General features: G+C 38.5%; 1 protein-coding gene across 1 annotated transcript in view; it reads right to left on the reverse strand.

The window, feature by feature from the left end:
- LOC112977549 (ephrin type-A receptor 6-like) overlaps positions 1-24,429 on the reverse strand; it is a 217,420-nt gene that overhangs the window by 153,106 nt on the left and 39,885 nt on the right. Inside the window, exon 3 of the mRNA XM_026090023.1 lies at positions 12,502-12,626. Within this exon, the coding sequence (XP_025945808.1) occupies positions 12,502-12,626 (125 nt within the window). The remainder of the gene's footprint in view (positions 1-12,501; positions 12,627-24,429) is intronic.

The raw sequence follows: 24,429 nt of genomic DNA on the forward strand, positions 1-24,429 counted from the left end.
GGGACCTGAAATACCAAAGTGTGCTTTATCTGTTTGGCTTTTCAATATTTTATATTTTGATTGCCTGTCAGTCAGCTCATAACTTTCTCCATACAGAAAGTGAAGCTGTCAACAAGAAAAGGGGAAGAACGGATAACCAATCATAAAGAAAATATGGAAAGGTCAAAACCCAGCCAAACCTCATTTTAATTGGATTATATACCTGGAAAGGCAGAAATGAGTTGATGTGAGGTGAACCATTAAAAAGAGAAAATCAAGTGAGGACAGATGAGGACAGGGTGACTCTAAAACAGTGTTAACATTCTGCCCAGCACAATGAGGTGAGAGGTGGCCAAAGCAAAAGCTGTGTGGTTATCATTGAGGGCCAAGCAGGAAAACGAGGTGTGAAGGCAGCAGATAGGACACTGCAATCATACTGACAAGGAGATTAAACAGAGAGGAATAAAAACTGGCCTGTACCTTAAGTTGGTGGTGGAACAGAGTGCAACCAGAATACAATAAAGGGAGCTGGGGAACATGACTTGAATGGTCAGAAAACCCCAAATATTAAATTCCAACTTTCCAGCAGTTATGCACTACTCTAATAACATTTGTTTTCTAATTAAGAATATTTGCCAGTGAAAACCTCTGCACCAATATCTCCAGGAGTTTTTCCAATTTCAGGATATAAAAATGTCAGCCTCTCAAGTTCTCCCTGTATATTTTTCTTATTTTTTCCCCCTACTATTTTTTTCCCCCTGCATTGTCTTTCCTTGGAAAAAGCAAGGAGCTACTGTAAGCATGAACTAGCTTACTAACACGACAGTAATCAAACAAACCAGTATTCAAAAACGTTGCTGTCCTCTGTGAACAGTAATGCACAGTTTCCTCCAAGATATCTAACACCAAGGTGTACCTCATAACGAGATAATAAAACAGCTGACAAACAGAACTCAACAGGAAACAGATGCCACCCAGCAGAATTTTATGGTTTGAAGCCTTTTGTGAATTTTTGGTTGTGAAACAAACCCAGAGAGCTATGCACATACAGTCAATAGGCTAACTGTCAGGTTGCTCATTTGGTGTGTGAGATGTGTAGTTCAAAATTCGGAGTCAGGTCCTATATATGCCATTCTACACCTGCAATACAGCATAAGAAGCACAAGTTCCCCCTTCCCCTGCTCACCTTTAACATCCTCCCAGACCCCAGCAATCTGCAGATTAGTGACTTTCTGAATTAGCTAGATTTGCTTCATTATATTTTACAGCTCATGAAAGACTTTTCTTCCATGAATTTACTTAATTATTTTTTGAACCCATTTATGCTTGTGGCTTCCAAAACATCCTTTGGCAACAATTAACTACAAACTGTTTAAAAAAAATACTAGCTTTCTTTGTTTTAAATCTACATCCCAATGATTTCATTGGATATACTCTAGTTCCTCAGCTATGAGAAAGAGTGAATAATCATGAATAACAGTGATTCGTTCAGTCAAACGCAACATATCTCTGTATAATACAGAGTGCTTCTAGTTAAAAGTGGGAAGTAAGTCAGTGGATAATAGAATTTTTAAAAGGAAAATGCAAGGCCCCTGGAGGAAGGATAGCAAAAAGGGACACCTCATACAACATAAAAAGACTGTAATGTAAAAAAACTACAGTCCAAATACCTGAGGTTCTCTAAGTTGCTGAGACATACCACAGGGAATCTTCTTACTTCCAGCATTATCAGCATTGGTACAATCATAATAATGCTGTACACACAGAACTGCTGCATTCCCACACTGAACCTAGAAAGCGCATTTCCTTTATTTCACACTAAAGCGTGAAGAAATTTTTAAAGAAAGGAAGCATTTTACAACTGAACCGTAACTTCAATATAACAACAATGATCCACTTTTTCAGAAGACCTCCAAAATAATGGTGACTTGCTACAATATGATGTAGTCAATACTCTAATGTGACAAAAAAGCACAACATATTTTCAAAGCTGTGGTGTAATTCGGTGATTATTRTTCATATTCAGGTGAATCTACCAATCCACTGTAGTTCAGTGGAGTTATTAGAGCTATCCCTTTTATTTAAGYAACCAGAATACCTACTTTCATAGATAGAATTGACTCAGATTGCTATTGTGAATCTGGCAGGAATGATGGAATCAATAGGATTAATCTAAATATTCATGCATATAAGATGATAATACCTGGATTCATGAATATTTAATATGTAAAGTTTGCATGTATACTTCTTTGGGACAATTGTTTTCTTTCCAGAGAAAATCAGCACTTACAAATATAGAATGATGTTGGCAATATTAATACAGATTTCAATACCACCCAACCAAAATCAACATGGGGGGGGATTTTACTCTAAAATATAAAATATGAAATTACCAAAGTTTCAATTTAATCACTCCAATGGAAAAAAAAACAAGAGGCAGGAGGGTACCTGCTGATCAGGGCTGATCCTCTGAGATTCAGTGTAGCATATCACATGCTTTATGTATTTGTGAGCATGTGTGCGCATTCTTTTGTGCCTCAGTGCATGCAGCCAGCAAACATCTATCTTGTAATGTTAACTTAAAAGGGCTGAATTCATCTCTGGCATCATGACTGCACTTCAGATGCTGGTGTTACTTCAGCATTAAATATGGCATATTATTTGAATTCATATTTTCTTCAAACATCTCAGCAAGATCTTAGAGGAATATAAAGCAAAACAGAAGTCTTTTTGCAATTAGTTTAACATAAATTTAAAATAATAAAACACAATCTAACAAGTAAACTAAAATGCTGATGGAAACACATTTTTATAAAGGAAGTGCTTTCTCAATCACTACAGAATCACTGTTGTGACAATATAATGCGCTAGTACTTGTGACAATATATACAAAAAGAACAGATAGTTTGTACAAGGTCACTGCAAATACAAGATGCATCAACCCAGTGAAGTTCCTACAGCAACATAAATGTTTTTATGAGCAGCAGGTGAATTCCTGCAGAAGCTATTAACAGCTCGGTAAGGAGTACATAATAACAGGTTGTTAACTCAGCCTCCCTGACAAGAGCATCAGGAAAGGGCACTTTGAAACTATTAATACTAATGCATTAAAAAAAAGTAAAAAGACAGATTTTTTTATATTACCTTTCTTCAAATCAACAAAATAAACATTCATGATTTTATTAAGGTGCAAAACTAACAAAACTACATGGGAGTTACTTAATAACATACCCTTTCTAAGTATTTGAGTTGGTTAACCAAATCATGTTTTTAAAGTAAAGGCTTATCTACTGTATATTTTCCATTCTAACAAAAGGAATTTAAGACAGCTTTTATTTTAATACATCTGTAAAATGTTCATACTAATATTAAACATGRAAAACAGTTATCTTTTTTTACATCAAAACAGAAAAGCTCTCCTTAGATGTGCTTCCTCTTTCCCTCTGGATTTTCTCCCTTCTCCCAGCATTACTGCTTTGGGGGCACCACTACTTAATATAAAAGAGGTTCCAATATTATGCAGTTGGTGGCTTTGCCTCCATTTTGGTGTGAATGTTAAAAGTAGAAAAATAATAACAATCTGTCCTTTTGCATGGTTAGTGTGCAGTTTCAAAGCAGCCCCAGAAGAAAAAAAAAGGGGAACCTTATTCTCTCAAAATGTCTAGCCAAAAAAAGAATACATGTCTTCTGACCTCCATTTCCCCAAATATCTCCTGAATGCATCAGGGATTGAAGGAAGAAACTGCACAGTGAAAAGATACCTCATATTGGAACATTCCTTCACTTAGACAAAGATATGACTTTACTCATGTCTCAAAGTACATACAGTATCTTCTTGATTTAATCTGTGAATCTATCTTAAAGTTTGGGGAAGAACAGTTTATGAACAGTAAGTAAGTTGTGTGTTAGGCAAACAAAGAGTGCTCAGGCTGCAGTTTTTAAAATAGTTCGGGCTCATGGATTAAGACTTTCCTGAACTTTTAGGATAATTCTTGTTTCTTGAAAGTCTAAAGGAAATATCCTAACAGGTTTTAGAGCAACAGATGTCTGGACACTATATTTAACTTATAAATAAGAAAAATATTCTTGTTTAGAGGGCCATCTTTTGGCAACCACACTAAATATTTTCAGATAGTAGCTCATGAAACTCACATACCATTCTTTTGATAAATCTATGTCAAAATTTCAAACCCCAAATTTGACTCTTGAATTCGCATTTAGGTACCTGAGGGAGTTATAACTCTTATTAACTTCAGATATTATTACAATCTACTGCACCTACACTCAAAGGTGAACACACTGAAACTAATTAATAACAATAATGTTTTAAGGTGAGAGTGCATTCTCGATTTTGCTAATTTAAGATTAAACATGTAAAAACTGTTACCACTCCCTCCTGTGCACTTGATATATCAAACCTAAAGAGACAACATCTCTTTTACCATAAGTTCATCAAAAATCATATTAAGTTTGTCCCCTGGAGTGAGCTGAATGCTACTTTGCTATAAAATATGAGGTTCTTCTGATTTTTGAGTCTACCTAACCACTCTCTTAAGATTAACAGCTGATTCCTGCGGTTAACTTTATTATTCTTGCTGTGTTAGTAAATTATTTTTAAAACTAGTTTTCTCTGAACTGCGACTGCGGTATGGCTAGAAGAAAGTTTAAACATTTTTCTTCTTAGGAATCAACCTCTACTATTAGTGGATTTAGCTTTCTTTGAGGTACGGAACTAACTGTGTGGTGCTACATATGTTGACTTGTAAGCAGTTTGCATAGCTCCTACGCCTGTATCTTTGAAAAAGTCTGAAAACCATTTATTCAAAAGCATTAACATACTTTTTCTACATTTGTGCAGCTCTTCTAGCAGTTACTGGAATAAGCTTTGTGCACACAATTTTCTTTGGGGAAAATGGTATTAGCTACGGACAAGAACACAAGATCAGCAGAGACTGAGCTATGTTTTTTTTAATCAAAACCACTAGAGTTGCTTAAACAGCATTATATTTCTCTGTGAGATCTTTTGGTTCAGCAGGAATGACAATAGTAATAGCTCTGTAGGCTACTTTATTATTAAATACAAAGGTTTAGAAGCTAGCTCTAAATAATTGAAGACAACTATTAGGAGACTAGCCAAACCAGGCACCTAATGGAAAAGGCCTAGCTCAGAACTTCTTTGATAAACCCTTTGCTGTATGTAATTGATATTTAGAGGCCAGATTTCTTTTTCTCCTAATAGTAATTATATCAGTGTCATTAATAATGGCTGCTGCAAGATCCTTAAGTTCTTTCCTGCAGGCAAAAATTATATCTGGTCAGAGAGCCTCAAAATTATTCACTCCCATTTTCAACAGTTCCAAGACCTATTTTTTTCTCTTTTTAGAGTCTAAGGCTTTTACAGTTCTTCCCTTGGGAAACGAGGTTAATAACAGTAGAATAGGAAAACTGAGAAGCTTGTTTAACATCACTTACTATGCTAAAATAAGCTAGATTTTGTTTTAATGATTATTTCCCAAAGCCCATTTGTAGTGATTATTTTTTAAAAACATGCACCAAACACGGTTCATTTCCCAGAAGATCCGAAAGGCCGTGAAAGCCACAAGAACTGCACAGAGCGCTGTGGGCTTACAGCGAGATGCTGATCTGCACCTGCAGCTACGGTCAAATTCTAAGGTTTATTTAATACTATTATCCAAAAGCTCTTATACACCCAAATTACTCAACAGTCTTGTTTTCACAAGAATGTGCTGCAGATTTAATGAAAATGTAGTATTTCACAAGCCCTACATTTCTCGCTTCTAGTCACATCAAAAACATTTTACTTCTAGGCAGCAGATTGTTACTTATGCCTCAGACAATTCCAGTAATTGAAAAATATGACAGGATCAAACTGTTCATTTTAAAAAGAAAGATTAGCATGAGGCTAAAAATTTGTCATTCAACACTAACAGCAGAGTGTTCACTGTTTCATACTGAGTATACATTTTAAAAAACTTACTGACTGGCCAGACACCTAAAGTGATCATATKCACATTCATATTGTTCGAAGCCTTTTCCTTTTCCCCAGCCTCATCACTGATGTTGACTTTATGATTCCGTCCTGAAGCTTGCAAGGGAATGAAGCATACTGTGGTATGTATAGCAACAACAAAACACTATGCCTTGAAAAAGAGGTAATACATGCTAACAATCAAGCCACAATGCTACCAAATGAAATATGCCTGCTCCTGAGTAATGTGACACAGTCTGCAGGTTCCCTTCAGCCTCATGCAGATCAGAGATGGTGCACATATTATTCTTCATGATTTAAAAATCTAACATAAAATCAAAATCTGAACTGAAAAAGTAATAGCTGGTACTTAAGGGAAAGAGGGAAATCGCCTCTGAAAAAATGTGATCCTTCTGACAACATGCAAAATTATAATTAGACAAGTGTAAGTATAATTAAAGAATCACCAGAGTGGTTTAATTATTTAAGTAATATGGAGGACTAGGGTCAATGAGCTTCACGCAGGTCATAGAGACTTCACAGAAAGGCAATTGGCAATAAAGTGTTTGAATCCTGTCTAATCAGGGTATGTAAGGCTAGTGCCCGTTTAAGCTAGATTCCAGCTGATAGTCAAGGAGGGTCAGGTTTTATGGTAGAGAGAAAAAAGCAGGGAAAAGAAGCATTATGTATCTAACGTCTGAGTGGAACTGAATTAATCTCAAAAGAGAATACTGAAATGTCTCCTTAGCTAAATCCACAAAGGAACATCTGTCATCCTAAACAGGGATGAGTTGCACACCATGAACTACCAATTCACATGGGGAAAAAAGCTGGAATGGAAGAACTTGGGCACTTGTGCAAAGTAAGTGTGGCCAGTCTCCAGGAGCACAGTAGTGCTGTGCTAGTCTTCGATGTGGTACTGAGCATAACATGAGATGATTTGTTTCTCAAAAAGTGTGGAAAAAATGGCAAGAATAACAATTCATGCATCTCTATATGCACAGAGTACCACATCTTTTTGCAGTTGAAGTGCAGAGTATGTACTCTATTGTACATATATACTTTTATGGCTTTGAAATAATAYGGTGCACACATTTATTGACAGATAAATATACTTTAAACCATTATTTAGAACATTACTGTAGGCAAACAATTCTGCAGGACAAAATTACCTTCTTGTTTATAATTTTCTCCATTATTTTTGTAATAATAATTCTGTCATTGCATATTTGTTACCTATTGATATTCTTAAATCTTCATATTATTCCTACCAAGTCATTTACCTCAAGCTCTCTTACAAATTTTACTATTCACATTCAGGAAGGTTCATTTTAAATCATACCAATGAATATTCAAAAAATAGCAGTGTTTGTTTTAATATTAGAGTTTGAGAAAGAGCACCATTTCTGGTATGAGTTAAGTAAATACAGCTGCAGACTGACTGCAAAATTAACAAGGTCATATTGCTTTCTAGTTCTTTAAACCTGGTACTTTCCTGTATCTCTCTGCTTCATCACCTCTTCATCTCTTTTTAAAATCTCATTGGGAAACTAATTTCCCCCCTTGCCTCTACTGCTCAGCTATTCTATCTCTTTTATTTATTAAATTGTGTAACTACACTATTCAGGTCTAAATAATACAGGAGTGAGATTCATAGAGGAAAAATCCTATCTGACATGGTGTCTTTCTTGTCCACTCACTGGCATATAGAGGTGGGTTAAATTTTTTTCTGTGAAAACTGCCCATGAGTTGTAAATTGAGTCTGTCAACAAAATGAAGTATTTTGTCAAAGAGATTTGGCTTTAATGTAAATTGCACCAAAAGACAAGGGAGCAAAAGAGCAGCAAAGAAACAGCCAGCCCCTCCACCCTAAATCCTGCTCCAAAAGACATTCTTTATTTGGAGATGCCATTGCAGTGCCTTAGCAGATTGCTAGGGTGTATCCTATAAAATCTCTTCTCTATACTTCAGTTTCCTCAGCTAGTTATATATTATTTTGTACATTACAGAAAATACAATTCAGCTAGAGAATCTGGGCCCTGTGGGAGAACTTAATACAGTTTATGGTAAGTATACAGCTTGGTATGCTTAATACTGCTCTCGGGGAGCAAGATGCCTTTAATTTTTTATGTTTAACTTTGAGGGTTTGGGGGGAAAAGGAAAAGGAGAGGAATAAGCATTTTCCAGTTCAAYTGTACAGCCTGAGGTGCAGCTGGTATGGTTTATATCCTCTGTGTACCATGTTTCCTTTCCCATGAGGGAATTCTTACAGAAGGACTCAGCTCCACTGCAAGGCTGTAACAAGGCTCAGTCTTCTTATCCCACTCCTCCAGCCCGCGGGACATGTGACCTCTTTGGTGCAGGCTAAATAGATTATGATGCCCTGAAACCTTTCAAAAAGTAAAAGCTTTAGTCAGTGTCTGAGTAATAGTTTTAAAGTATAAAGGAAAAATTGAATACTGTTAGGGAGGAAACAGAGATTATATTGATATCTGGAGTTTGGTTTTGGAAGAAAAAGACAACAGTGCCTATGAAAGACTTTTTTTTTTTTTAAGTATCGCACAGTTTGTGGGAGATATTAAAGGATTATGAAATAGGATGGACAGATAACAGACTGTGGAACAGGGCAGACATACTGTATTAAGGGATCTAACTTGCAAATGTTTAGCATCTACGAAGACTGCAAAGACAGTCTACCTAGAAATTCTTTTCAGAGCAGATTTTGATTCAGGTTCAGACATTTAATGGATTCTTTGTATGTCCCTGTAGAAACTCACTTTCATCTAAGGTGACAAATGTTGCCAACTGTATAGTTTTCAGAATGATTCATAATCTACTAGAAATGAGCTATGTCAATTTACCAGGCTGAACATACAATATTATTTCAGGATCGTGATAGTCTATCTCCGATTATATCACATAACTGTTCAAGCAATGGAAAACTTTCTCTCTTTACAGTAACAGAAAATCATAGCATCTTGGACTGAATTTCCAGGAATTTTTTTCCCATCACAGGCCAAGTCAGTTCTCTAATTATGTCTTAGGTTGGCTTATGTTCACTGCATAGTTGGCTGAAAAGCTGCAGAACAGAGTGACCCCTTGTCAGCCACCACAAAAATATGTAACAGTGTATTTCTAAATAAAAAAGCAAAAATGTGTAGTATATATAGAGAGCTGGCTCAGAACAAAGGTTTGATATTTTCTCAAAATTTCTGTTCTTAGGGACTGATAAAAAGGTAAATAATATTTTGTTAATTGAAGCTCTGATTCTGAATATTTTTCAGCAATTCATGGGAGGAACAAAAGTCATAAGGAAGAAGGTGCTTTAAAAGCACAGCTAAATTAGTGATCTGTTTAACTATATTTTTACATTAATGTATTTGTTTTCTGTGCTTGGACCTTGCTATCAGTTCTATAACTTTCCTTCTCTACTTTATTTCTCTCTTATTTAGCAGAGTCTTTCTCAGCAGAAGAGTAAATCTGTTTTTCACATTGAGATTATGGGCCTGATCCTTCAGTAGTTTTCTGTGGACAGCTCCTATTGCACAAGAGTACAAATAAAAGCTTCATGTATATCCACAACAGTCTTCCCTTCTTCCTCTTGGCTGCTTGTTCTGGATATACATGAAAGGATGTGTCCATATGTTCTGTGTGCACCATCACTAATTTGTCCTACTTGTAAAATTGCTGGAAACAGTCCCATTTGTTGGAGTATTCATAGCATTTTATTACATGGCTACTCAATTTCTGTGAGCTTACATATCTTTCAGAAAATCTTGGGAGCACATGACAAGAAATGACTTCCATTTACGAGCTTCAGAATTCCTGCTGGTTATAATTAAAGGAATGCAGTGATCCCTGGGAGTCCCAAGTGCCTTCTTGATAATTTTGCAAATGTCACCAAGGAAACTTATAAGAAACAGAAGTTCATATTTATAAAATTTTACAATCCTGCAAAGTTCTTCAGGCTTCACAAAGTTAAGAAACTGATACAACCTCTTGAAACTTGGATATTGAGTGTTTATATTTGATGAAGACATTCACTTTCCTGTACTACATGTATGAACAAAACCTCTTTTCTTTTTAACACAAACATCAGGCAGAAAGGGACATCTGATAGGGATAGGTTAAGCAGGCACTGCAAAGTTTGTTCTATTTTACTGATTGTATATCAGTATCTAAGGCAAAAGGATACTGTTTTCTGTGTTTTTATTGCCTCCTTAAGATCTTAAGAAAATTTCTGAACCTTTGGTACTTACATGTTCTTGAAGTAGAGGGATGTCTTTCCTTCTACTGGAGTTCTCTCCAGTAGAGAGATGTCTTTGCGGTAAGTTCATACTAAATCCAGTATACAATTATTTCACATTTATCACATTTCTTGTAGGTTGGAAAACCAACACTATTGTCATGGTTGCTGAGAATATGAATGCTGATATTTCTCTCTTTGAGGGTCTCTGAGAAGCCTGAAAGATTACAATTTCACTTGCTGTATCACCCCCTGACATTATACAGACTGTGCTACTTAATATGCAGAGTTTCAGGGTGAAGAAGAAGGAATGTACCAAAGCTCATGTTAATATTTTCTGAGGTAGGGACTGTCCCTCCTTTTTTTCAATAAACAAATCCCATTTGCATTTGGCCACTATACTTAACCAGTGATGTATCTGTAAAGAACATTTCTTCAGGACTATATGAATATTGAAGTGATATACAATCATATTTTTTATCTTAATACTGCAGAACAGCAGAGTGTTTTGCAGTGCCCGGCGATCGGTCTCTCTGCTCTAGAAGCTGGTCTCCAAGAGTGTTCTGGGTTTCTTAAAAATCTGCCACATACCTACTCCTCTGCTCAAATAAGTGATCCTCATATTGTCTGTCTCTCATTCTGCCTATTCCGTAGCATTGCCAGAGAGCGTGCCTGTTCTAAACAAAAGGTGTATTCAGGAGCTACGCATTCAGTTCAGTTAGTGGCTTAGGGAGGAAATAACCCCTGTGGAAAAGTACTAGAGTACGCCAGCAGTGCGTTTATCTCCCCACATCTAACAAAGAAGAAAAGATTGTAGTTAAAAGATAACCCTTATGCATTATAAAAGGTGGAAATAGAAWACGGTTCTTTTCTGGGAGAAACAGATAGTGTGAATTGTATATACCCAGTAGGCCATGAGATCTGTGTATCTAGTCCTGCTGCACAACACACAGCAAACACTTAGCAATACGTAGACCTATAAGGAGACTCAGTATTGACCTTGGCAAATAATCCATTGATAAAAGATTTTTAGAAATGTAAGCTTTATAATTTAACATCCTTATGAATGTTTTGGTAGGTTGATCTTTGCATCTTTCACATCCAACTGAAGGAATCTCACTATTTCTCTTTTTAATTCATCTGATTATTATTTTACTATTAATAAACAAAACAAGGGCAGCTCAAGTCATAATATGGCTTACAATGGTAATGGATCAAAACCTAAAGGACTTCCGTTAGTATAGGAGAATAAGGTTTCCTTGCTTTGGCTACTAAATATTATTATTATACCAAATTCTTAGCAATCTGCCTTCTCCCTCTAGCTGTGCAATTTAATTTGTTTGGATTTTTTTCCCAGCTTGCCCTTTTTCTGCATCATTAAAGCTGCATAATCTCGATAGGGAAGTGCAGCCAAGGAATAAAAATCTCAGATATTTACACAACCTAAAATCCCTAAATCTTTCATGACTTGGCTTATATTTCTCTTCTTTGTGCTCTTCTCACACTCCCATTAGTTCCATTGTGACCTTTAGATGGGGACAGAGCAATAGCAAGAACTGATTTAGCAGATTACTGTTTAAGGAACGGACACCAGAAAATTCCCGCCTATGACTCCCGCAATGAAGGCACTGATTAGCACTAAGTTCTATCCTGGTGCACAGCCCAGGAGCCAGCCAGGAATGACCAAGCCTGTTTTGTACTTGGGGAGAAGCAGAGTTCAAGTTAGGCATTCGTAAGAGGCRCTGTGTGTACTTATAATGCATGCCGTTGCCCACTTTTATGTGAAATCGCTAAGCCCTGAATTTTGACAAGCGTGTGCCTTGCAGTTCCTATCTCTTGTAACCTTCCGTAACCGTCTAAGGAAGGCTGGTGCACACTATTGTTTAGTCACAGATTATTGCTAAATTATGCCACAAAACATAATTGCATTGACATTCACCTTAATTGTACTGTTTCAGTGTCACTCCAATGTAAACCTTTCACAGTCCATAAACCAAAATATGGTCAAGCATATAATCCATTTATCCATGTTCATAAACGTTGCTACTATGAGACAGGTATACCTGTGCCTGCCTGCTACTCTATTTGACTCTGACATGAAACAAGACAGTCATTAACAAGCCAGAAGTACGACAACAAAAAAATYAGTATACAGTAAAACATCTACTTACACAACATTGTACATGGGATCAAGACAAAAGTTTAAAATATTTTTTAAAGTATTAAAAATATGTAACATACTGCTTTTTAGGATCTGAGTTTGGGTGATGCTGTAAGCGAGACCTACTTTCTCATAGTACTTGATCTCGTAGTCCAGAATGGCTCCATGGGGAAAGTCCGGCTCTTGCCAGGAGAGGGCAATGCTGTTTTGGGAAGCCCAGTCCTTCCTTACCATACCTATCAAGGAGGGTGCTGAAAGGGAAAAGGATAACTAAGGGTTAAAGACAAAGCACACTCTTTATCCTTTCAACCTACTACCTCACCATAGCAAGGCGAGCTACCTTTGAGTGACCTACAGGCAGAAAAGCATGACAGATGGCAATTCTCAGGGAAACCATATAACCTGGAATTAATGTCTCAAGTACATACCAGCAACTCTTTGTGAAAGTGCAGACCAACTTCTGAAAATTGACTGTACAGAAATGGCACTGTCTCTCCCCCAAAAGTGCCTGTTCAAGACAGCTGTTAACTGAAGGCTGTACGTTTCTTTGGTTTCAAACTCTTGTCAGCGCGGCCGGGAGCCTGGGTGCAGGTACCTGGTGCTCAAGGGGCTCAGGAAGCAGCCCCCTTTCATCCCACAGGCCTGCACCCACACCAGCCCCCAAACCTGCTGCATGCAACTGTGTCGTGCTGCCACCTCTGAGGACACTGTGTCCCGAGCAAAATCATGTTTAAGAGACAGTAAATTCTAAATTCAGGATCATCTGCATTTGAATGCACCACTTTATAATACAACTGGGTACAATGTACATTCAGTTTACTCTCTGGAATAAAATAAAGTGATGTAACTTAAAACAAATGCAACGAATTCTGTGTTGGCTAGCCGGGCTGGCAGTAGCAAGTGCATTTTAGCAGGTCAGTGCTGTGAACTTGTTAAAGGAGGCCAGTGGCAGGGAGAGGGTGATAAGGGCAACCCGTGGGCTCAAAGATGCCTGAAACCTACCTGCAGCTGGTGATACTGCTGGTCTGCAGCAGCACCAGGAGGAGCAACCGCTGCTGGCAGCGCTTGGAAGGGGCCCAACACAGGTGCATGCACCCAGGAGCCAAACTGTCTCACTGTGGGCCTAACCGAATTTAAGAAACAGATTTTCTGCTCTTTTGGAAAAGAAGATGCCATGCTATGTATGTAATAATTTCTATTGGTGCAAAACTTCTATTCTAGAACACGATCTTTGCTTATTTCATTAATCTGGTCAAGTATGTGAAAGGAGGTCTAATATTCTCTAGATGCTAACGCTGTTTTTATAGCACTGCTCTGCAGCTTTCCCAAATGCTACAACCAGTCACATTGTCAGACAACCTTGAAGACAACTGGATAAGCTGAATAAACCAGCTATCATGCAGCACATCACAGGATCTGCCCAACTTTCTGCGACTGATAAAGTCTAATTAAAAAAAAAATTCCTCARGTTGTTCATAGCTTTCTCTATTTGTCTTTACAATAACGTACATCAGTGTATTCCACACCCTCTCCTATTCCTCTCAACTATGTATCTAACTAACCCTCTTCTGAGCTCCCAAGGAGCTGTCTCTCCTAAAAATAACACATTTTTCTTCCTTTTTTATCTCTTGAATGAAAGAGTCTCCCTAGGAAAATGAAATAAAAATCTGTTTCTAGTTACAAAATTTCAAACCTTTGTTTCCTTTCCTGTAAATATCTCAGGAAGGTTAGGAAACGAAAACAATAAACTCTAGAATACAAAAAAACTACTAAAGGAAAAGGAACAGATTTCTTTTCACTGAAAGAAAGGAAGCTCTACATATACACGTGCACATACACAATCTCTTCTTCTGTGACACTGTATCTACCTGAGAGAGAAAATAAACTTTTATACACCGTTACATCCTCCCAGTGGGTAACTGTTCTGAGGTATAAAAGCTCAGTCTTCTCTGATGTAAAAAAAAGCCAACAACTCAAAATGTAACATTGAACAGTGTCACAAAACCTACCAAAAATGGCATTAAATGGACAAAATAGAGCTTAACAGGAAACTGTCCTATACCCGTACTTATACCATTTTAATCATAACTCTGATACATGGGAATGGAAGAAAAAAAGAATCCCTGTCATGCTGAATGAAGGATTAACCTGTTGGTCATGAAGTCCTTTAAACAACATAATATAATTCCCTATATAAAATAAAAATAAATTAGCAAATACAAAGCATTCACATGTTCTGGGCCAAAATGTTACTCCTAGGTATGCACAAATACTCCCTCAAGTTAAAATGAAATTTTTATTCTGGAAAACTGAAGGTGAACCTGAACTCTAGTAAAATTACTCTGGGGTAAAATCAGCTTCTCGGAGCAGGGAATAAAGGACTGTTTACAGGAAAATGTAACCTAGCTAACACTGATTCATATCTGATAAACACTAAAGGGCCTATGAGGGCAATTGCTTATACACAGGTGCTCGTTACTTGTTGTTTTGTGTCATTCCCTGGTATTGCGATGTGATTTCCAGGCAGGGTCGGTAGTGCCTTTTCAGCACTGCCCGCTACGCTGTGTGCGCCTGTTCATGCACGAGGGGCGTCAACCTGACCAGCCCCTGGCACTGCACTGTTTCATCCCTGTGCATTTGTGGGTTCACTAGTCAGTTAAGCAAATCCTTGTGAAATGATTGAGTTTGATTACAGAAAGTACCAGGTTGAACTGTGGATACATTTATATTCTGGGCCCTCCTAGGCTTTTAAAATATAGATTACTGCTATTACACTTCATCAGGTGCATCTCAAATTATGACTTAACCTTAATAATCTTTTCCAATATTCAACAGGTGGTAGGTTTTTCTTTGGGTTCTGACTTTCAAATTTATACAGCAATTTATACATTTATATTTGTTCTCAGCCTGAGCTCACTGCAGTATCTCTTCCATTCGAGCAAGTGCATGTCAAAACACAGTCTTGGCTCAACATATGATCATCTCAAATGTTCAGTATCAGAAGTAGTCTATGCATTCTCCCTCTGAAACAACTCAGTAGCAAAATATTGAAAGAAAATTACTTCAGCCCTCTTGTTAACCAGCTGTGCTTGACTTGCACTTGAAACTGAAAATCCCATACAGCAAGGCTCACATCACACCTACACCACAGTGCCAGCACTGCACCCTCTAAATCAAAATGTACGTGAAGGTGTGTACATAAGGCTGTCAATATCAGAAGCGTATTTTGTGCTTGCATTAGAGTGTTGGGCAAAAAATAATGTGATTCCCTGAGGAAATGTGTTTCAGAAAAAAATAAACCCCCAAAGGAGCCACATTACTCATTTCTTATATGTTCAGGAGGATGACCATATCATTTGTCATGCAAAGGCTCTCTCTCCATGTCTTAGAGAAAATGACAACCTAGAAAAAGAAAAGGATTCCCATCAGAAATGTATTGTATGGAGAAATGGACAAATTAAACCAAGTAATTAAAAGCTGCAGCTAGCTCAGTTTCTATTTCTTTAGTTCTTGTGAAATGCTTCTAAAAGCAATACCTTCTACAAAGAAACTTTAGCTTCTTATAAGAGTTGCTCACTAGAGCAGAAGTTATTTAGACCCTAAGATCCTATCCATTACTGCTGAAGTTCTTTATAACCGGGAAATTTTAAGATAGGTAAATCCTATTTGTCAAAGGGAAGTTCTCTTAATTAGTCATTTCAAATCCAGTACCTGCAGGAGAGCTTTAACTTGGTCGCCCAGTGAAACCATTAAAAAAAAAAAAAAATCCTTAGAAGCACAGCATGGCTTTTAATCACTTTAATGGCAGTATTTTCTTGCCATTGGTACTAGGCTGAAGGATGGCTTTTGGCTCTCGAGCTCAGTGCTGATCTCTGTGTTGAACTGAGGATTCCTTGCACCACCTGCTCTCTATGTTTTCCTCTACTCTGTTATAAATTTCTGGAACAATGATGAGACATCTACAGTGCTATGAGCTCCTCATTTAATTTAGTCTGATAAGTTTGTCTTTTCAAATTTGTACTGGATAGTGAATGTTAACTCCTTAATTTGGAGTGAGCTTATTTTATTCAAAATCTCTTTGGTTTCTCTCTTTTCAAAATCCCCTTCCTCATATGCTACACATAAGGCAGAAAATACACATTTTTAAATGATGGGTGTGTTCCAGTGTCACAGAATCACAGAATGGTTGAGGTTGGAAGGGACCTCTGGAGATCATCTAGTCCAACCCCCCTGCTCAAGCAGGGTCACCTGGAGCACATTGTCCAGGATTGTGTCCAGATAGCTTTTGAATATCTCCAGAGAAGGAGACTCCACAACCTCTCTGGGCAACCTGTTCCAGTGCTCTGTCACCCTCACAGTGAAGAAGTTTTTCCTCATGTTCAGATGGAATTGTCTGTGTTTCAGTTTGTGCCCACTGCCTCGTGTCCTGTCTCTGGGCACCACTGAGAAGAGTCTGGCCCCATCCTCTTGACACCCTCCCTTCAGATACTTGTACACGTTGATAAGATCTCCTCTCAGCCTTCTCTTCTCCAGGCTAAACAGGCCCAGCTCTCTCAGCCTTTCCTCATAAGAGAGATGCTCCAGTCCCCTAATCATCTTTGTAGCCCTTCGCTGGACTTGCTCCAGTAGTGCCACATCCCTCTTGTACTGGGGAGCCCAGAACTGGACGCAGTACTCCAGATGTGGCCTCACCAGGGCTGAGCAGAGGGGGAGAATCACCTCCCTCGACCTGCTGGCAACACTCTTCCTGATGCACCCCAGGATACCATTGGCCTTCTTGGCCACAAGGGCACATTGCTCCCTCATGCTTAACTTGGTGTCCACCAGCACTCCCAGGTCCTTCTCCGCAGAGCTGCTTTCCAGCAGGTCAACCCCCAACCTGTMCTGGTGCAKGGGGTTATTCCTCCCCAGGTGCAGGACCCTGCACTTGCCTTTGTTGAAYTTCATGAGGTTCCTCTCYGCCCACCTCTCCAGCCTGTCCAGGTCTCTYTGAATGGCAGCACAGCCCTCTGGCGTATCAGCCACTCCTCCCAGTTTTGTATCRTCAGCAAACTTGCTGAGGGTGCACTCTRTSCCTTCATCCAGGTCACTGATGGAGAAGTTGAACAAGACTGGAGCCAGCACTGACCCCTGGGGGACACCGCTAGCTACAGGCCTCCAACTAGACTCTGCGCCGCTGAKCACAACYCTCTGAGCTCTGCCATTCAGCCAGGTCTCAATCCACCTCACTGTCCACTCATCTAACCCACACTTCCTGAGTTTACCTATGAGGATATTATGGGAGACAGTGTCGAAAGCCTTGCTGAAGTCAAGGTAGACAACATCCACTCCTCTCCCCTCATCTACCCAGGCAGTGTCATGTTTCCCGAGTCTTTCTTTCCTTCCAAGGTTCCATTACTTGTAACCCTCTGATTACAATATAGACCATCTGTAGGCTTTCTGATGCTTTTTTCTTTTAGTACATTTTCTAATTTTCCAATTTCTTGTTTCATGTTTTTTAAAGTAGGCAAAGAATTTTACGTTTCTGCCCTGGTTTCCAGAGCTGAAATCCTGATATGTTACATATTCACCACAAAGAGGCTTTGGACAAAACAGCAGCTGACGACAAAAGCTCCCCTGATGTCCATCTGCACTTGGATCACTCTAATCCTACAGTATCTCTTTTCAAATCTTGTTATCTCTTCAGTCAAGTYTTACCTCTCCTGACACTGGCATTTTAGTGGCCCTACCAGGAGTGAATAATCACTTTCTTGTTAAAAAAATCCACAATCCAAAGAACATGATTAGCTGCCTCATAGCTGTCCCCCTCCCTCCATCCCCCCGCACTGTGTCTGTTCTGGCAAGGGCCAGTAAGTGCCAGCAGATACAAATTTGTGGGGTCGGTGGGAGGGGGACTGAATGGTCTGGGGAGGACTCCTCTCGTCTCCTTTGGACAGCATCCTTACCAGACAGCTGAGGGACTCTGTGTGCAGAACACTGTCCCTGGGAGTAACGTGGCTTCATTTAGTTACGGGCTTCTACACCACTCTGTTACCAGTAACAGCCTGAATTGCGTAATTACAGACTGTTCTTTCCTCTGCCTGCTTCCAGGCACAGGAGAGACCATACTCACTGAAATATAGGGCTTTATTATGTGTTTTCTGGTGAAGGGTCTCCCAAAAAAGGAGGGAACCCAGGCCCCTCTCCACTTCTCCTTCCTCTCCCGCTTCAGCCACTTCCCACGTGCAGTCGAGGGAGCACCACTGACAGAGGAGGCCCCCCAGCAAACCCCGCTGCTCTCTGYGTCGCACTCCCTGAGCTCTCCAGCCACACAGCCAGGGGAGGACATCCACTCTCACGGTCTGCAAGGCGGCTGCTTTCTCCTTGTGGGGGACCAACTGCGTTCATTAAGGGAAGGCCAGCTGAGGATGGAAGAAGTATCAACGCTATGAGGACTAACTTAAGTTGACTTTGGCTTCATGCCTGTGTTGGTCAGAAAGCAAAAGAAGATGGCTTTACCATTTTAGTCAAGAGAAAAAGACTTTTTCATGCTTATAATATATGAAAGGTTAATGACATGAATTAATTCACACAGGAAACTGCTTGAAAGTATGAGAGAAGTGGTTATCTAATCATCAAAAACCCATTCAACAGAAATATTAGGAAATTAAAGAAACAACATATGAAATAAGTGCTTCTACTTTTGAATGTTTTTTTTTCCTTTTGCTTAGCTATAATACTAGAAAGTCCTTTTGTAATCTACCCATACTACCAGACTGAAAAGCACAGCGTGGTCTAGATTAGTGTTTCTGTTTATAAATATAGCTATTCTTTAAAAAAGCTGTCAAATTTGGATACTTAAAAACAATGCAACCATAAATATATACTATTCATAACTGTTAATTATAGAGATGTCCTGATGCCCCATTTCCAAATACTTTTCTGAATGATAAAAAGAACTTGTGCCCCTTTTCCCATATCAGGAAATACTGTTATATTTATGCAGTATTTCTCCAGCCTAGATTCTGTAACTATATTAGAATTTCTATACTATTTGACACTAAGTATGATGTTATATTATACATAGCCATAAATGCAGTTTGGGATTTTATTCATAATCCCACACTTGGAAAAATTGTTATTTCAGGGCACTGTAGGAAAAATATTGATTTTACTTCTGATGCTGGAAAGTCCCTTAGGAAGGTAGTAAGCAATAAAAAGATGGTTTCTTAGGGGAGACATTTTACTCCAGTGACAGAACTAGAAGTAATGAAACAACATTTCCTGATCAACAATGATGTCTTCAGTATTATTAGCATTTGAGCTATTGGCCAAGGAAGGATTTACCGGAGGAGCTAAGAGGCCAGAATCCTTCAGCCTTCATTACTAATGCCACGTGTGATGCATATTCCCAGGCAAGTGACAAGGATGCCGTTGTGCAGCCATCAGCTACGGCTGTCATTGTTCCTGTAATATGATTATTAGTCCACCAGCAGAGATGTATGTAATTCTCTTTTATTTTGTGTTTGCTTATTAATCTTCTTGTTTGTATCTTTATAGGAGAAGGGAAGAAAGACTATTTTATGAGTGAGGAATGTGATAGGGATTCATGAGAGCTACGTTTATATTCCTCTCTGGTCGGGCTCTAGATATGTTATTTAATCTTTGTGACTGAGCTATCCTAAACCTACAATGTGAATGTCAGTGCCTTCCATTATTTCCAATATGAAAGCACTTACATATTAGAACTTTGGGGGTTATACAAAAGATCAAAAATTTATAACCTCAGCAGAAGTTTCTGTAGAAAAAACACAAATATAAACATAATATAAACTTCTATAAAAATGCACTGCATAACCAATTTCTCTGTATTTTAAAGATGCCCACATGGCTGAAACATCTATGGGTTTATACTGAATTCAGTAAGAATTATTTTTCTTATCATACAAGGCTGCTCTCAATTAGTACAGTGACTAGATAAGATATTTGATTCTTTATATAACAGTCTCTTATCTTCCTAATCACTTCAGTGATAATTCAAAGTTATAATGCTTGGAGGGTATACTATTACTGGCACTAACCTTGGAGTTCAAAGTTGAACATGGATTTTTCCTGATAAGGCGCTAGAGCTAGCAAATTAATGAGTTTGGGGTGAAGAATAATGTTTTTGCTTTATTTTCTTACACTAGCTCCCCAAAGGTTTGCATTCAAGACAGCATTACAAGTATGCTTCTTTGGAAGCACTTCATTTACTGAAAAAGAGGCCTCCAGCAAGCTATAATTATGATCTTTTCTTCCATTTTAAATTCTTTCCTCTTGCAGATTTTCTTTGCTTGCTCAGAAATGGTGGATGGAGGCCAAGTGAACCTGATGCTATTATTAAAAAATGTATTCTGCTACAGTGTTCTGGGCAAAAGGTTGTGATAAATGCAAACCCCAAACCTCCTCAAGGCCAACTGTAGATTCAACATTTTTTTCTACTGTCTTCCATAACACAATTCTTTCTCCCATCCTGCTTAATTTCTTTCTCATCTGTTGTTGGCCTTATGTATGAAGACAATTATTTATTCACTCATACAAGTTTGCAACTCTACAGATTTTCTTTCACATACAGAATGTGCTGCCACTCGTTATTTTGCAAGCTGGAGACCAGAAGCACTCCTAGATCTTTCCTTCTAACAGGACCTGCTCAGTCCCTGATTCTTCAAAATGTATTAGAGTAGAGGATATATAAAAGCAGTTGTATAAAATAAGGCCTTCCCAACTGCCCACCTGTGTGGATGTTCTGTTCTCTCTGATGAGGTGTATGTGCAGAGCACATCCTCAAAGTTAAACAGTGAGCTATTATATTATACTGTGAGATATTTTGCATAATTTATAATACAGTGAACAAATTGAAATAGTTTAAGAATGTGCTTCTCTAAATAACAGTAGCTAAAAAAATGACACAAATGTCTTCCATAAATCTATGTTTTAAGGAGTCACTCTGTATGCTCTTTAGTTCTGGGGTAAACAGAATACATTCAGTTCAAACAAGCTTAGTGGAAGCATAAACCTTCCAGAACTACATGCAAAACAAAAAGTCTGCCAAACTGAAAAGGGCCACCTGTCATATAAATGGAAATCATGTCAAATCAATGCCCTCTCACAACCAAAGGGATTTGCATCAGAACAATCAGATTCTTGGCTCCCTTCCATTGCCTTACTGCTGGAGCAGCAGAGAGACAGAAAGGTGCCTTAAAGAGCTACCAGTTCATCGGGACTTCTGAAGGAGCTGCTCCCCTAGCACCAGAGCTTCTTTGTCCTTGCTCAGCAGAAGACAATGCCATGGTCGTGTGGCACTGGCACACCAGCTCACAGCAGGTTGCAACGCATGTGGCTGAATCGCATGTCAAGAGCATGGTACCTGGGGAACATCCCTTTCACTGCATTTGGTTCTTCCAGGTATTTTGTTGTGGATCAGTTGAGAGACTATCTGATGGCAAGGAGAAGCTTGCAAGAGACCTTCCAGTCAAACCATTTCCATTGCCACCACGTGTTGTACTGSTWATAAACCTTGTTGTGGTATCTACTGCAGAAATACAAGAATGCTATGTCCTTAATCAGCAGATTTGCTGCTTCCACAAACCCAAATGTTACGTGCTATATTCTTCACTGTTCCTCCTGATTCAGTGTGGCATATCACTGAGTGCTGGCCAGTGACACACACCATTTCAAATTGGTCTGAGTCCTGACAGACGCAGGATTCCTCTTAAAAATGAAGGCAGGATGGCATATGAGGTATCCCTTTTGGAATGTGTGCGAATCTGGTTTATCAGCGGATTCAGATTGCTACTGTAATGCTGTTAATCAGCATGAAAAAAAGATGTGTTTCAGCCAAGGTGTTACATAAGTTATAAATATCACACCAGCACTGCTAGGTGCCGTATGATGTAGGGACAACCTGTGGTGACACATTTGCCCAAAGAACCTTGTTTGCAACCTCCTAATGTAACCTGAGAATCAGTAAAAAAAATTATTGGAAATACAACTTGAGGTTAAGAAGGCATCATTTATTGCAGTAAGGTGTCATTATGGAAACAGAGCTGTAAGTAAGTCTTATTCAGCAACAATCACTCCAGGGTCAACTGGAAACAAATTGCTCTGCAGAACTTCCTGCTGTTAAATTGATCTCAGAAGTTTGAAAATGAAATAAGCAGGTTAAAAAGCACTAGGAAATCTGCAATCTTTTCACTCCATTAATTGCTGCTCATCTTGGGATGTAACATGAACTAACCTAAAATATACATTCATTTGAGCAAATCTTTCCTGCTCTTGTTTATATAAAAATATGAGAATATATCAGATTGTAGGTCATTTTCTGTCAAACGATACTTACAGGTCTGAAAGAGGATTTTCTTTTAGCAAGAAAAGCATGAATTTTTTATGTGAACATCTTCTGTGAACCTTATGAAAAAGCTGTGTTTGTTGGCATTTGCTGAGAATGTCAGAGTTACTGTATTTCAAAATTTTCAGTTAATATGTGTAAGAGTATGAGACACATCTGGTACTGATTTAAAATACCAGTCTCTTCAAAGAATTTCCCACAAATGTTGATTTTGACAGAACATTTTATAAATCAGAATTATGCTAAATAAATTTGCCTTCATAAATTAAGTCTCCCACTGATGTAACAAATAAAATATAATATATAATACACAACATGTTATCTGTTATGTGTAATATACATTATATATTAATGTTAAAAAGATTTCAAAGGTATGATGTTATCTGTTGTTTACAAAGAATCATTAGAAAATGACAGCTATGGGTTAGTCTCTGTCTGAATACAGTTTTACATAGGGTCAAATATATATTTTTTAATGTTTAATATGTAAACCTATGCACAGAAATGTATGCCCTTTTAAACCCTGGTGCACAGACTCACAAGACTGACAATGAGAAACACTTCCAAAAGGCCAGTAAGTTACTGTCTTGTATTTGAGGTACAAGAATCTCTGAAAGGTGCCGTTCCTGCCAAGTGTGTGTTAGGTGTCCCGTGTGAAAGAAAGTATCTGAATTCAATTTCTAGTCAAGTAGGGTGGAATTCATTTTACTCGACTCTGATCATTTAAAAGCTGGGTGTTTATTTTCGGCAAGGTGTCTAGGTTCCCTCTGTAGTTAAGAGAGAGAGAGATGACTCCAGAGGGCGATTTATCACACCTATCATAGACACCATCTCAGGGTGGCACAGATTGCACTCTGGAGCTACCTGTTTAGATGCTGAACTGTCAGATGGCTGGCAGTAGATCAAATATATCCCCCAGTTTCAGCCACAGTGTTCAATACACTTATCACCATGATCAGCACAGAGGGCTTAGGATAAAATCAGCCTTGGCTCTTCTTTAAAGGTGATTGCTAGAGCAGAGCAAGAGTAGTTTTAGATGTGTCAACACCCTAAACAAAGTTTGGTTTTCAGTTGGGTATATCTACATGACACAACACAGTGCCACATAGACGTATCCAAGTTAGCCAGTTAGCTTGCATACTGAAACTAATACATCTGTGTTTGCTCAATTTAATTAACTCTTTGGAGAGGACGCTGAGACAGTAATGAGCTGTACTGGAAAGACAATGGAAGGATATTAAAAAAAAAAAAGGAAAAGAGAAATTAATAGGAGACCCACTGACAAGGTAAGGTTAAGGAAAGATAATGCACACTAATTATGTAAAAATAACAGCAGTCTACAAAGGTAAGACTATGAATGGGAGAAAAAGGGAATCAATGAACAGAAGTAACATGCTTACGTTATCAAGAGAAAAACAGACAAAATCAGAGAACATGTTCTGTAGTGAGACAGTATTTACATCTTCTGTTAGTTAGATCACAGGGATGTTTGCACACCTCTGAGTCTGTGGATAGTCTCTCAAGGTGAGGGATAGAGGCAATGGCACTTGAAGACAGCAGGACAAATCCACCCCAAGAGCAGCCAGCAGGAATAGATGGGTAGTCTTTCTCATCTCTAAYGTCTCATATGTCTAGGATCTGAGGTTCAGAAACGACAGCAGTTGTTTCTGAACTCCTGTGCTTGCATA

This window comes from Apteryx rowi, unplaced genomic scaffold (genome assembly GCF_003343035.1).
Source record: "Apteryx rowi isolate R43461 unplaced genomic scaffold, aptRow1 scaffold_844, whole genome shotgun sequence".
NCBI classification, from domain to species: Eukaryota; Metazoa; Chordata; class Aves; order Apterygiformes; family Apterygidae; genus Apteryx; species Apteryx rowi.